Source organism: Sporothrix schenckii (genome assembly GCF_000961545.1).
Source record: "Sporothrix schenckii 1099-18 chromosome Unknown Cont49, whole genome shotgun sequence".
Lineage (NCBI taxonomy): Eukaryota > Fungi > Ascomycota > Sordariomycetes > Ophiostomatales > Ophiostomataceae > Sporothrix > Sporothrix schenckii.
The window spans coordinates 2,869,247-2,883,684 of record NW_015971150.1 but is presented as its reverse complement, the minus strand read 5'-3'; the positions used below and the strand labels follow the sequence as shown (position 1 = coordinate 2,883,684).

Here is a 14,438-nt window from a genome sequence, read left to right as displayed (position 1 = left end):
CTCGTTTTCCTGGCTCCGGCATAACTGCACGTATCTTTTGCTTCTCTACCTTGCAAACGAAATCCTGCTATTTCCTCTAAAATAACAAGCATACATCCAGAGCCTATATGAGGAATATGCAAGGACTCATCGGCCGTGATTTATTTCTTATGTCTCATACCGTCGTACATCCGACCTGGGGGCAGGCTAAACCTACAAAGAAGAAAAATATGAAGTAGAGAAAATAAGCCTAAGCCGGAAACACAATAACCATTTATAAGCGCTCAGAAAACAATGATAAAGCGAGATGCTGAAACGAAGGCGAAGGAAAAACTGGAACACAACCCTAGTCAAGACCGACGCCGTTAACCATGTCCAAGGCGCCCTCGACAGCCACCTCCAACTGGCCGACCCGTTGCTTGAGATGCTTGTTCTCGTCTCGCAGAACGCTGACCGTGTTCCAGGCAAAGCTGACGTCTTCCCCGCGGCAGTTGCGGCAGTTGCTGCTGCTGCCCAGCCGATCGGCCGAGGGCTCCTCGTCCTTAATAGCCGCCGTCATATTTTTCATGAGTTTCTGGAACTGGGAGACAACCATCACCGTGGATGCGGACGACACGGAACGGTTGCCGCTCGGCACGCGCATGGAACCGCCAGAACCGGAGCCCAGTGCCGCCACACGCGGGTGGGCAACCTGTGGCTGGTTATCGACGCCTGCTGCGTGGTCGAGGCTGAGGTTGATACTCGGCGTAAATGTGGGACTGCGCGAGCGCGAAAACACGCTACTGCTACTGTTGCTCCTCTCGTCCTCGTCGAGGGCACTGCTGATCTCGCCCTCTTCCTCGCTGCAGTTGCCGTCGTAGCTGCTGCCGTTGGACTTGAGGCTGCGGCGGCGCCACGACGCGTTACGCTGCTTCTGATCACGCTGTGCTTCGTCCACGCCCAGGTCTTCGGACAAGACGGTGGATGCCATGGACGCCGTGGCCGTGGCTGTTGGTGTTGTTGGCGGACCGGACAGGAGCATGGCGCGTTCTTGTGCGCGGGCCTTTTTCTCAGCCGCCAGCTCGTCCATCAGAGCCTGCATCTCCTTTTGCTGATCGGCTGCCCGCCGTGCCATGCCCTCCAGCTGCATTTTGAGGTGCTGGGCACGAGTCTCCGCTTCTTCGAGCTCTTCGTCGCGCACGCTCTTTTCGGCAGCGAGGTCGTGGTGTGCAACAGCACGCTGCCGGTAGGCGGCCTGCATCCGGCGCAGGGCACCCAGAGCATTTGTTTCCAGATTCTTAAAGGCGGACGGTGAAAAGGCGTCCCGGTCAGAAGGGTGACCAGACGGAAAGAGGGCGGCGTCCAGGTCCATTGTGTAGAACTCATCCTGCTCAAACGACGCACCGGTCGCGAGAGCACGTGGGTTCGCAGGCGACTGCTGTTGTGTGAGGCGGGAAAGCGTCGCTGTCATGGAGGTAGCGAGCTGAGAGAAGCGCGAGGGCGAGGTAGTCGACGCTGCTGCCGTTATGGTGCTTCTTGGTGTTGCTGATGCATCGGTGGCCACGGACATGGCTCTACGAGTCGTCGGGCTGGCACCACTGCTCGGTCCGCCTCGTAGCATTAAATCTAAAACTTTGGGCTCCGGTGTTGTGGTACGTGACGACTTGGGATATGCGGCCCGGTCCGGGCTCGTGGCCTTGGCACCTCCCGATAGCCAATTTGAAAACCCGCCCGCCGCGGAGGGTGAGTCAGTCGGATTTTTGCTGACGTTATTGCTGTTGCTGTTGCTGCTGCTGCCGCCCTTGTAGGTTGTATACAAATTGTCGCTTTTATTCGCTGGCCGCCTGTCACCCGTAAAAGACATGTTCCCGCTGTTACGGCGGCTGTCGTCCTCGTCTTCACTACTGTAGTCGTCGTCGTCGTCGCCGCCGCCGTCACTATTACTGTACTCGTCGCTGCTCGCACAGTCGTCGTCCTTGTGGGTGGGAATGGCCGGCCTGGGTGACTGGAACGATCGTAAAGAACGGTCAGGCGAGATCGCGCGGCCGAGGTTCCTGCCGATGGACTGGATCGACGGCAGCAGATTCGGGATGGACTGCTGACGGCGATGCTCTAGGAAGGCGCGCGAGGCAGAAGACAAAGTGGCAAAGTGAGATGAGGATGCAGAAGGTGTCGGTGAGTGCGCGGGCGAGGCCGAGGTGGACGGCGGCCGGGGTAGGGTGGGTGATACGGAGACGGATGGAGAGGCCGTGTAGGCAGTGTCCTCATGGGCAAAGGCGTTGTGGTACTCCTGCACCGGGCGGAGGTTGCCGGTGCTGAGCTTTCGTGTGTGAGTGGCGGACGACGAGCCGGCACCGCTCGTCGAGGCGTAGCTGGGGCGGTAGCCGTAGTTGTTGCTGCGATTGTAGTCCTGGCTGTAGCTCTGGGCACGCATGTGTGACGGGGTATGATGCTGTGTTTGTGCTTGATAAGGCTGGTACGGGGATGAAGAAACAGACGAAGGGCTCAAAGGATCGACTGCAGGGCGTAGCGAGGTCTGCTGCGCTGCTGGTCCTGGACCGTCGTTGAGTGAACCTTGGTAGAAGCCGCCACGATCACCGCCTCGCGCACGGTTCTCGGTTGGTGTTGGCGGAGCTGCTTGTGCTCCGTAGCCGTTGTAGTCGTCGTACGTGTCGCCGTCGTCGATCTGCCTATACCGGTTTGCGAGCGGGGAAGCATGCTGCTGCGGGCGTCGCATGCGTGGTGATGGGGAGGGCGAAACACTCATGGTCGACGACATGGGTGACGACGCCGGAGGAGAGGCTGCGGTTCGGTGATTCTGCTGGAGAGTCTGCTGGTGAGGTGTGGGCCGCTTAGCATGACCAGTTAATGCGTAGCGGCTGGCCAGCAGGACGTGGGTGAAAGAGTTACTACCGAGAGCGAGAGTGTGAGGCGGCGACAAATAGGGGCGGTGGATCGACGAGGGATGGAAGAATGGAAGAAGTCAAGTCTGTCGTGGCGGGTGTAGAGCAGGGCAGGTACAACAAGGAAGGTGTGGCCGAGGCCGGGGTCGTTGGCTTGCTGAAACAAATGGGATAAGGCGACTTCCTAGTCTGTCTTAAGATGCGTAATATAGAGAGATATGGCCGACGAGAGAAAAGAGAAGTGGCAGGGGAGGGTAGGTGGTCGCTCTTTCTCTTGTTGTCGATTTGCGATGTGAAGACGGGGAAACCACGCGGTCGTTCTTGCCTCCGCTTGTTGTTGCTTTCCCAGGAAAAGGCTGGGTGTCGCTCTGAGCGAGTGTAGTAAACAATCTTGCATAAGGGCTGAGTGGGATGGCCCAGGAAAGATAGCAGATACTGCAGGCCCGAAGGTTGGCTGACGAGGGCGACTGCAGCAAATCGGAACAGAGATCGCGGTAGAAGCGACAGGACACGGCCAAACACAATTACAAAGTATGAAAAGGTGCGGCACGGCTCTGCGTCAGTGCATGAACGCACGGCTCCTAAAGCGGCAAGAGGCGGATCTCAGCCTCAAGGAAAGGGAGGGGAAAGAGGATGGGCGAGGAAGGTGCGGTCGAGAAAGTTGTCTATGAACACAAAGAAGAAAACAGGATGCGAGGACAAAAGTCAAAAGAGGGTTTTTTTTGTACGAGACGCGCTTCCAGGATTACGTATGTCGCACTCCCACATAGAGCCAAAAATCGTCCAGGGTCATGTTCGCAATGTCAACAGAGCCAACGAAAGTACTGGGCGAGAAGGGCGAGGATCGGTTGCCCAGGGGAGCACGCTAACAAAGGCGGAAGGCAGCGGCGCCCTACGGGAGGTAGCGCACTTCGTGCTCTTAGCGTACTCGTTTTAGCGTATCCAGACACCTGTCAGCCAACAACAGATGGCGTGGATCGTCGACATTTGTGTTGTGACTGACGACCATGTAGATATGGAAGGAAATGAATCAATCAAAGTCGGAGAAGTCAGGAACACGAATAAAAAAGGGAGAAAAGAGAGTAAAATAACACGAAAAATAAATAGCGGCCTTAAAAATCCCGGTGCTGCGTGATTATCAAAGGCAAAAGAGATGAAACAGAACAAAACGGGCCGGCGACCACGATGTATGCCGGACAAGTAGAGGAGATGAGGTGAGTTGATAGACGTATACTCCAGCCCAACCGGGAAAGTGATGAAATATTGACCTTTTATTCATACTTTGCGTAGTAGGCCGGAAGTAGTGCCTGCAACGAACGCTTTGCCAATGTACTTTGTCGACCTAATGTGATCAATAGTTCCTCCAGGGAACAGGGCATCGACGTACATTAGAGGATGCTATGCTGCCACGACGAGGATCCACCCGGACGAGCACTCGTGTTCGGAACAGCCGCGGTACGGAAGGCCATCATTTGTCGAGCTCGCGGGGTGTCTCGGAACCTCGTTTGTGATATCGGCTGCTTACGCAGTTGTTTCTCTTAGTGGGCCAAGGCCAACCATGTCTCTCCAGTCATATGCCAACAACGTGGCATCGTAGAAAGGTGTCTATCTTGTAATATCAGATGAGTGGGTACAATATGACCCTCAAAGCACCTTGTTTTTGTTGCAGTTTTGAACACAATCAGTCAACATTCAGTCACTCTCCTGCTTCCAGTGTGATGACGTGAAGAAGCGAGAGTGGCGTGCTGCCCTTGCCAGGAAGCAATGCTATAAAATCGAATTCAGTTCGGTTTGCCAGGCACAACATGACAGATAATTGCTCTAGAAAAGGTAGATATGAAGATGCAAAAAATAAACGCCCGAGACGCCACTGCCCGTAATACCGTGTAAAAGCCCAATGTCTTCGATACACACGTCTGCACCTGTTTTGTATAGTATTTCGTAGTTTCAGTTTGTTTCATTGCTCGCTTCGGACACCGCTCCGCCTAGTAGAAAGACTCTACTATTGTGTCCTTGAGCGTTGAGTTGACATTGCTCGGGCCATTGCCCTCGCCCAGCCGGAACACGCTCTCAATGACACTCAACTCGGTGGCCGTCGTATCCAGACCCGTCACGGCCATCCAGTCGTTGACAACCATGCCGCCGCCGATCACACTGCTACCGCGGTTGACGGAACCAGCCAGAAGTGGTACCTGCAGCAGACTCGACAGCTCGTCCTGGTCCTGCACACTCGTCTTGGGGTGCACAAGGCCGCCGTTGTTGGTCAGCGCCATGTAGGAACCGACCAGCACATTGTCGGCCACCGTTTGCCGGAAGACCTCGACACCGAGGACGTCGGCAATGATCTCTTCAGTGTCCCGCTCGAGGTCGGGATGCACCAGCGCAATGCGGTCGTTGGCAACAATGACATTTCCCAGGGCCGAGAGCCGCTCCTCGACGCGGCGAATCTTGATGGAGTCGGGTAGTGAGTTGCGCAGGTGCTGCAGCTCCTGGTCCGTCGTGGTGGTGGGCACGAGTAGGCCGTTGCGGTTGCCCGCCGTTAACCGGCCGACAATACGGGTGCCAGCAATTGTTGTGCGACAGATGGGGACCGTGTCCTGCAGCTCGGACTCGAAGATGCTATAAAAGTTCTCGCTCGCACCGATGGCGACGAGCGCATAGGCATTTGTCAAGGTGGAAAACACACCAACCCTACCTGCATTAGCATGGACTTCAAGTGGCCGGCGGCACGGGACCAGAGTATACAGCCGTCACTTACTCGTTGGAGTTTTCAAACTGAGCGCGGACCGCCATGATGCTTGTGGTCTGCTCGTGTGCTTGCTATGGGAAAGTCGTAGAGGGTGGGAAAGTGGTGGAAAAGTGGTGCAAAAGGAGGGGTCTTTTGCGAGTCTCTTTGCGCTGTGATGTTGGAGGCTCAGCCGTAGGATCTCTCTTGCGGGGTCGTGCCGACTATGCGTTCCGGAGACGAGACGAAGCTGTTGTGGATAAAAGATGAGAGAGAGCGAGCGAGAGAGGGAAGATCAGATGTCGGAAGCTCGTGGGATCAATCGCTGTTATGTATTTTGCAAGTGGCAATGATAGGGTGTCTGTGTTTCGATTTCCAATGGCATGGCAGCTTCGAGAGCAGGAAGGCACGACACACCAAAGGGAAATTTTCACACAAAGCAAAATGTTGCTTATCGAGCCTGTCAGGTCCCAAAAAAAGTTAAAAAAGCCAGGAAAGGAAGTTGCGCCTCACCTAGTTAGGACTAGCGTATTTACAAACACAAACACAGCGCCACCACTCCACCTGCTAACCCCTCCTCCTCCAAGCCCCTACAGCACCGCAGCACCGCTGCTGCCCACCCTAAACTCCCATTTACGTAGGGAAGGCCCGCTTGTGACTCCCTCTTGACTTCATCGCTGGCGTCTTTGCTGCAAATGGTGCTTTCCTCGTGACTCACACGAGGCTGAGCCGTAGTTAGCGGTCTGGCACAGTACGTGGCTCAACTACTACTCATAATGACTACCACCGGCAAGCGACTGAGCTGGCTCCACACCAGGTTTGGGCTGCAAATTGGTGGCTTTGGTAGCCAAACCTGCATACGGGCCCCCCTCGCAGGTAAAACACACATCTACGACAGTAATTCACCGTCTATACGCTCGAACAGCACACTTTGCAGCTGAGCGGGACCTCCAGGAACAAGCTCAGACGAACCTCGGGCCGTAGGTGCATCCACAAAGAGTCGCAGGCTAGCTCTCGTCACAGATATGTTACGTTATGGGCCTGAAGACTGCCAATGTTCCGATATGGACTTGAATTCAAAACGCCATTCATTGGACCGTTTGTTGCATACGCCGTTCTCTTGCGTCTCACATGGTTCGAGAACCGCGCTCATATCCCTATGAAAATTCCCATGCATTATACCCAATTCCAAGCAAACGCTATCCCAGTGCCATGCATGTGCTTCATGTCCTTCGTGAAAATGTGGAGAGGCGAAAAAGAAGAAGAAGTAAGTAAAACGTGAGGGAGGATGCACAAGCATTCCATAATACCGGACCACAACAGTACCGCGCCAGCCACTCTAACGCAACTCCATCGCAGGGAAGTAGCGCGGCCCGGCGAAGCCTTTAGCCACGACACCCTGAATGTCGATGTTACCGGCCGAGTCCTGGCGTGGGTTCCACATCTTCAGCAGGATATACCGTGCGGTCACGGGGGGGTCGAACAGGATTGTACACTTGTTCTTATCCATCTCAATGTGGAACTCGGCGCGCTGTAAAGTAGACGGCGGTTCGTTTCTCGAAGTAAGATCAGTACCGGCACTATTCGAGTCATTGTTATTTCTGTTGCGGCCCTCGAAAAATGCGGTGCTGGGGTAAAACTCGGAAGATTCGCCGTTGCGGTCATCAGTGTTGGCGCGGTCGCGGCTGTGGTCCGTGCGAGGCCGGCTCGTGTCAGCCTCGTCTAGTGGAGACTCGGGGGATGAAATCGTTGCGTTGCCCAAGTCGTAGAGTTCCGTGTAGTCGTCATCGTCATCGTCGTCTGCCAAATTCGCGTTTATATCCCAAGTCAGATGAGCACTTGGATGAGTGCTATCGTCATAGGTGGGTGGTCGTCTGCGAGCCCGGTTGCGCAACGGCGTCGGACTCCAGCCGGAATTTCCGCGCCAACCCATACCCCGGGCGTCCCGATCGCGTCCCGATCTACCAGGCATGTCGTCGTCTTCGTCATCGCTGCACTCGGTGAGAACATGGAAAGTCCGCTGGTTTGACAATGACTCAAATCCAGCATGTGCCGACGATATGCGATGGTCAGAGCCGTCCAGGGCCAGGTCGTAAATCTGCTCCATGGGAGTATCACTGACGCCGCCGTTATGGTCATTTCCGTCGCGGCGCTGTGTCCCGGTATGCAAGTACCCTGTCCTTGTCGACCGCCCAGCGCGCGAACGAAAGCCGCTGACATGGTGAAACAAAGACGTTGTGGGTGTAGGTACCCCGAACGACTGGTATTGATCGGTCCTGAGTAGTTCGTCCTTGGTCATGGCAAGGAACACAATGCCTTCTTTGACCCTTATGTTGCGGTGGCATGTCAGTTGAATGAAATAAGGAAGCATATCTGCGGGCCGGAAATAGAAGAGGATCAGTAAACATACGGTGATGAGTAGTTTCTTCCAGGTGCTTTAATAATCAGCTCCTTGAGGCTGAAGGTGGTGCTGCCTTGGTGCTGCAACACAATATTGCATCGGTTTCCCTTTGTGCAATAAACCGAGTTGTCGTTCTTGAGTATATTTTCCGCGGTATACGACGATCCGTCGGAGTAGAGGCCACCGTCGCAGCTAACAATCTCCATCGTGAGAGCACCCGGCTCCACTTGGCCGTATCGACCATACCGGAAGCCCTTGAACGGTGAAGAAACAGCCTTGTCAGAGTCGAGTTTGCGCCGTTTGTTGAGGCGGCCGCTGTCCTCGGAGCGCGAGGGTTCACGGCGGCTGCCGGCTGGTCCGCTGGAGCGTGATGCCATCGTGTGCGGAAAAGTGGACGAGAGTGAGGGTGGTAGCTGATCTAGTAGGTCAGGAGGCGCTGGCATGTCCAAAAGAGCCCGTAAGTGCGAATTTGCATAGTCGAGGTCGTGGCCAATCTCGTCGAGAGAGCCGAGGACAGAGTGCAGGGGTGACTGTGGACGGTCGTTGGCGAGGCGAAAACCAAACGGCAAGGCGTTGTTGTTCAAGGCGTGCGATGCGGGTAGATGATTTGGAAAGAGAGGCGTTTGCTGTGACCGGCGCGGAAGCGGCAGCGGACCTGCCGGTGCGTGGGCACTTCTATTGAGTGCCCGGAGGGGAGGCAGCTGTTGGGATGATGACGTCGTTGGGAAACCGAACAATGGGGGCAACGCCGGCCCGCTCTGTGTCAACTGTGTTCTGGGATGGTTCTGTGCCGGCTGTGGGAAACCAGGCTCCTGCGACGAGCTGCGGTTATTGAGGGGGGAGGCCGAGGAGTTGTGAGGGAAAAGATGGCTCATGAAATCATTGGGAGATGCGGGACGCTGCCTGTTCGAGCTTCGGCGCGGGCGGTTGGCAGACTATAATATAGTTGACGGCAAAGTCAGTAGGTGCGCAACCAGTCGATCTCGCAGTATCCGAGGCACGGCTGTCCACGGCCAAGAGCTGCTGCAAAGATCCCAGTTGTCTAGATATAAGAGGTGGATGTGAGAGTACAAAAGGAAGATGAGAGGTCAAGAGGAGAGGAGAAGCAATGGTGTGCGGTAAATGGGCACTGGTGCCTTCTCGTGGGCCACATAGAACGGTGGGACAAATGAGAACCGAAGAACAAAGTCAGTCAAGGGGGGTTTGCCCAGGCCACAACTTACCATCGAAAGTCAATAGGCAGGGCAATGTTCTGCGGGGCGGGTACAGGTAGCACGAAGATTGAACGGAAAATGTACGCTGCTCTGGTGAGGAGAGTGTGCGGAGTTGTCGAAGGTTTGCGAGCGAGCTGTAGGTGCCATGTGAGAGGGGTTTGTTAGACGGAGGAAAAGGCGCGTGTGAGAGAAGAGTCTATGTTGTAGGGGCAGAAAAAAGAATAACGAGGAGAGAAGAGAAGAAGTGAGAAAACAGAAGCTGAAGAGAGGTAAAGTTAGTAATAGCAGCAGCCAAGGGAGGAAAAAGGAAGAGGCAATGCAGAGTCGGGCAGGAGTTGCTGTGAGCGGCGAAGGCGAAATGAGGGAAGGAACACAAATAACGAACATTGCATGGACTGGACAAGGCGCACAGTGACAGTGCTGCTGTTTCCAAGTGGAGTACGAGATGGACGAGACGCCACAGCTTGGGGGTCAGTCCGCGTATTCTTCACAGTGAGTGAATGGGCAGCTGCGGAAGGAGGGGGTGCTGGTCCACGGTGTGGTGTGCCTACCCTGGGACTGAACCAGCCGACCAGGCGCTCTTACCATCTTTCCGTCTGTTTCTTGCTAGGCAGGCTCGAGCTGGTAATGGGCTACAAGCGCGCACTGCTATTTTATGTGAGGAGGCACAGTATGAAGGTAACCATTTATCAGGGCAGCTGCAGCGAGCGTGGGTCACCTGGTAAAGGCGGACCATGGCCAACAATGATTAGAATATTCCGGCAGAAAGAGGGTTCCTGAAGAGCTAAAATAATACGACGTTCATATATGAGCCTTTCTTGACGTCCATAATCTATGTCTTGAAGGGAGCATATGTCGCCGTCGCACCTTCCTGACATCAAGGATGGGCTGTCGAAGTCGGTTCCCGACACAAATGGTCTACACGGGGCAGGCACCATCGGCAGCCATTCACGCCCTGGGCACCTGACTAACACTATCGCGCTTGGCTAGACAGCTTCCACGTCTTTTTCCAGAGGGAAAACTACAACTCACTTCAACCTCACACGACGTTCACGCGTGCACGCGACACACCGCTCCAGCGAACCTACAACAATTGCCCAATTCCCCACGACTGCTACCTGGCTCCAATTGGTTCGATGTCCCAACATTTAACAGATTCATCGCCGAGCACATCAGCATTTTCCTCACTTTGATTCAACCTCGTCTCGAACTTCACCATATCATTGGTATAATACGCAGCCGCACATCTACATTCGTACCGCATTTACCGATCATGGTGGGCAATAGCGAAGTAGCTGCTGGGGCGAACGGAGGGCAGCACTCAGCCGCCGCCGCCGCCACTGGACCCAGCCAGCCAGCTGCCGCCCTAGATAACCGGTCTGGCATGACAGAAGGTGAGTCGAGTGTGGCGCCTATTGCCTGCACGCACCGGTAGATGCATTTGTCTAACGGGATGCCGCCAGATGAAATCGCCCTCTACGACCGTCAAATCCGCCTCTGGGGCATGCGGGCCCAAGAGAAGCTTCGCTCTGCCCACGTATTGCTTGTCACAATGCGCGGCCTGGGAAACGAGATCGCCAAAAACCTGGTGTTGGCCGGTGTCGGCTCGCTGACGGTCGCCGACCACGAAAACGTGACAGAGGAGGACCTGGGCTCGCAATTCTTGCTGGCAACACCATCGGCAGGCGACGTGGTGCCAGCGGACGCAACATCGGAGCAGAGACAGGCAGCTGACCGGGCGGCGGCCGCGGCCGTTGTCGGTACGAACCGCGCTGTGGCCGCTAGCCAGCAGCTGAGCTCGATGAACCCGCGTGTCAACGTGGTGGCCGAGCAGCGCGATGTCTGCGCTCAGCAAGTCAACTACTTTGCCAAGTTCAGCCTCGTCATTGTCACAGACCGCAACCCAGAGGTGCTCAACTACATCAACACGGCCACGCGCCTCCAGAATCGCCCATTCTACGCCGCCAGCTCGTACGGCCTGTTTGGCTTCATCTTTGCCGACCTCATCGAGCACGACTTTGTGATTGTGCGCGAGCGGGGCAACATTGCCTCCAGGGTCGGAGACCACGAGACACGCACGCGGACCATCGTGGACGTCAAGGTGGAGGGCGAGCAGGGTGCGGCGGCGACCAAGGAGTCGGTGACAAAGCGAGAGGTGTACTCGACGTGGCTCTTGGCCTCGGACGCGTCGCCTTTGCCGTTTTCGATCCGGAGCGTCGCACGGCGCCTGCGCAATGTCACGCCCCTGCTGCCATGCCTGCGCGCTCTGTGGGCCTTCCAGGAGAACCACAGTGTCGAGAACTACCGCTTGCCGGACGCCAACAACGCCCAGGACCGCTCCGAGTACATTGGGCTTGTCAGCATAAAGCAGCAGGCACTCGGCACGCCGCCAGTCACCGCCGACAAGATCCGCGAGTTCTTGCAGAGTGTGTCGGGGTTGCGGGAGACGTCGCCTGTCGTGACGGTGCTGGGCGGCCAGCTTGCGCAGGACGTCATCAACACAATCGGGCAGACACAGCAGCCGATCCAAAACCTGGTGGTGTTTGACGGCTCAACCATGCAGTCGTCCGTGTACGCGATGCACCCGGAAATGGACCTGGGCAACGCGCAGCTGTCCACTGCACCAAAGTCGACGGCAACAGAGACGGCGGCTGAGGCGACCGGCGTCGTGCTCGACCCGGCGGCCGAGCTGGCTCTTGCTTCTGGCCCAACAGCAGCGGTAGCGACTCCTTCTCTGCCACTGCAATTAGCACAGGCACAGGCACAGGCACAGACACCAGCTCAGAATCTCCAGTAGGACGGATCTATGCAGCACCCAACCTCGTCCGAACTGATGCCGCCACCTCCCCGTCCACGGCGGCGTAATTTTCACTATTGTCGCCTTGCCCGTCGCCCATCATCACCATGACGATCAATATCGCCGAGGTTGAGGTCATCCCCGGTTTTGTTTTTTCAGTATTGTTTGGACACCAGGCGATACAGATAGGCAGTCACAAGCACGACCGGCATGGCATTACTGCATGGGCATACCAGATGATGGCCGACTTTGGCCCTTTCTGTAGGAGCTCTAGCTAATTCATGGAAGACGTTCCACTCGCATGCTGGCTGGTATCGAGAGACCAGTCAAGGATAATTCAACGTGGAGCTTTATGAGATGCGGTTAAGGTATGGTTTTACGCAGCAGAAGTCGAAACTCCTCGAACGCTGCACAGCGACGCGGTTTCTCAGGAAATATCGACAAAGAGACAAATCTATGGAACATGGCATATACGAGACCGTGTCGATCCCATAGTAACGTGGAAGATGTACAAATTTACTCTGTCGGACTAAGATATCAGACTGAGAGTTTGCGCTTGCCCATCTTTTGGCACTTCACATTGACAGACTTTGTCATTCTCCATAATTGCAACCATTGGATCTACCAAGTACACCTTGACACAAATAAAAGTAAATTAACAAAAGTGAGAACAAATGAAATGGATTCTTGCTTCATGTACCGTTCTCTTAAAGCCATCGTGTCGTCAACAGCAAGATTCTTAATACAAGTAAGGTCTTGAATGTCTTGCCACAAAATACATACGACGTCGCTCTCCCTCCACCCCCATCCCGTTTCCCGTCACCTGAGCAGTTCCCCCGTCTGATTCCTGGTGCAGCTTTTCATGCGGCGTACTGCAAACCCGGCCTCCATAAATGTAACTTGTCGGCCTGAACCTTTTATTACTTAAAAATGTTGATAAAAATATAGATTCAGTTTACCGCCTGTGCCGCATGAAATCGCTTATGTGGCAACGTCCTTCCCAGCGTTCTACTTCCTTTAATTTCTACTAAAAATAGCAAGCCGTTCACTGTTTCGCCGGCTTTACTCAACCAGTCATAAGTCGTAGTCCAGTTCGTGCCTCACACCTCCGACTTCGCAGCCACAACCATCAGCTTACAGTCACTTGTAAAGCCCCTCCTTTTATCACTTCTTCACAGCTCTTTGTATTCACATTTTCACAGCCATGTCCTTCCTCGCACGCCGCATCGTGAGCACTGTTTTTATATAAGATTTTGTAGAATTCCCGTCTGCGTTATGAAGCAGGCCTTCTAATACTCACAACTTACCCACACTGTTCCTGCATCCACTACACTACTTACTCCATATTATACGATCGTCACTCGTCACTCGTTGCTTGCCATTCGCTGCATTAAGGGTCATCTGCAGGCAGCCACTGACGTCGGCTGCTGCAGCCTTGCTTCTGCAGAGTCTTATCGGAGAAAAAGCAGCTAACACCACTAACAGCGGTGAGATGGGTGAGATGGGTGAGATGGGTGGGCATCGTGCGTTGATTAATAATGCGCGCCCTCCACATAAAGCAAGGCGGTGAGGTAAGTTACGCCTCTAGGCCCTTTCCACTTCACTGTTTTCCACGCTTTTGCGCCCCTCCGTAAGTAGTATGCCTCCTGTAATTACAGAAGCTTACGTCGTCATCCGCTCTCCACCTGCACCTGCCGGCATTGAAATGCCCCCATATTTTACAGCAGCAGCAATCTTGTTGGAGGAGCGCGTGGCGCATTCGGCTTAGCGGCTCTAACTAGGCCGAACACCGTGCGACTTCCTCGCAGAAGGCAAGAAAAAAGCAGGTGAGAAAGCTTACAGCGTGAAAGAGGAAAAGCGGAGGTGCCTGCCTTTTCATTTCAACACGGTCGTACCTGCGGTTTGCGCTGTACGAAGTACCTTGCTGTGCTCTTACCTCCGAAGCTCGTTCGCAGCTGCTCTATTTGCACGTTCCCCATTTTTATTTTCTTTCGTCTATTTTGCTCCTTTCTCGTTCTCTTGTCTCGTCCTTTTGTTCCTCTGTGTCTCCCGTTTTCACCAACCCCCACTCGCAGGCCTGGGCATTCCCTCACACAACCCCAACACCGGACCACCGCCCAATTGCGTCGGTGCTCTGTCTCAGCGGCAGTGTAAGACAGAATTGCGTTTTGCCCACCCGCATGCAGCTCCGTGCCGACCGCCGATCCTTTACCCGACCGACTTCCGCGAGCTGGTTGACTTTGCCGCAAAGGAGGCAATAGGCAAGCAGCACGCACGCCGTCTCTGGGTCTACATATTGCCGTCTACAATTCGTGTAGCCTTGGTGTGCGCCCGACGACTGTATTTCCTATCGCCCCGTCGGCTGGGTTGGCGTTGCCGGTTGCCGAACCCGGAGATTCGTGGTCGACTTTTCGATTCTACGATAAGACAACGACGACAC

General features: G+C 55.0%; 5 protein-coding genes across 5 annotated transcripts; 2 read left to right on the top strand and 3 right to left on the bottom strand.

Annotated features, from left to right (window-relative positions):
- Positions 1 to 325: 325 nt before the first annotated feature.
- SPSK_04990 (uncharacterized protein) lies at positions 326 to 2,737 on the bottom strand (the record flags this gene model as incomplete). Its single annotated transcript, XM_016731747.1, has 1 exon — positions 326 to 2,737. The coding sequence occupies one exon, from the start codon at positions 2,735 to 2,737 to the stop codon at positions 326 to 328; it is 2,412 nt and encodes an 803-aa protein (XP_016583449.1).
- Positions 2,738 to 4,046: 1,309 nt separating this feature from the next.
- Positions 4,047 to 4,458, top strand: SPSK_05666 (uncharacterized protein; the record flags this gene model as incomplete). Its single annotated transcript, XM_016732407.1, has 2 exons — positions 4,047 to 4,075; positions 4,236 to 4,458. The coding sequence occupies 2 exons, from the start codon at positions 4,047 to 4,049 to the stop codon at positions 4,456 to 4,458; spliced, it is 252 nt and encodes an 83-aa protein (XP_016583448.1).
- A 388-nt stretch (positions 4,459 to 4,846) lies between these two features.
- On the bottom strand, positions 4,847 to 5,654 carry SPSK_05520 (translation initiation factor 6; the record flags this gene model as incomplete). Its single annotated transcript, XM_016732264.1, has 2 exons — positions 4,847 to 5,552; positions 5,620 to 5,654. The coding sequence occupies 2 exons, from the start codon at positions 5,652 to 5,654 to the stop codon at positions 4,847 to 4,849; spliced, it is 741 nt and encodes a 246-aa protein (XP_016583447.1).
- A 1,271-nt stretch (positions 5,655 to 6,925) lies between these two features.
- Positions 6,926 to 8,862, bottom strand: SPSK_05104 (uncharacterized protein; the record flags this gene model as incomplete). The annotated part of the gene is made up of 2 exons (XM_016731855.1): positions 6,926 to 7,913; positions 7,997 to 8,862. 2 exons carry the CDS (start codon positions 8,860 to 8,862, stop codon positions 6,926 to 6,928), a joined length of 1,854 nt encoding a protein of 617 aa, XP_016583446.1.
- Positions 8,863 to 10,474: 1,612 nt separating this feature from the next.
- On the top strand, positions 10,475 to 11,998 carry SPSK_05237 (ubiquitin-like 1-activating enzyme E1 A; the record flags this gene model as incomplete). Its single annotated transcript, XM_016731987.1, has 2 exons — positions 10,475 to 10,595; positions 10,665 to 11,998. The coding sequence occupies 2 exons, from the start codon at positions 10,475 to 10,477 to the stop codon at positions 11,996 to 11,998; spliced, it is 1,455 nt and encodes a 484-aa protein (XP_016583445.1).
- Positions 11,999 to 14,438: the final 2,440 nt, after the last annotated feature.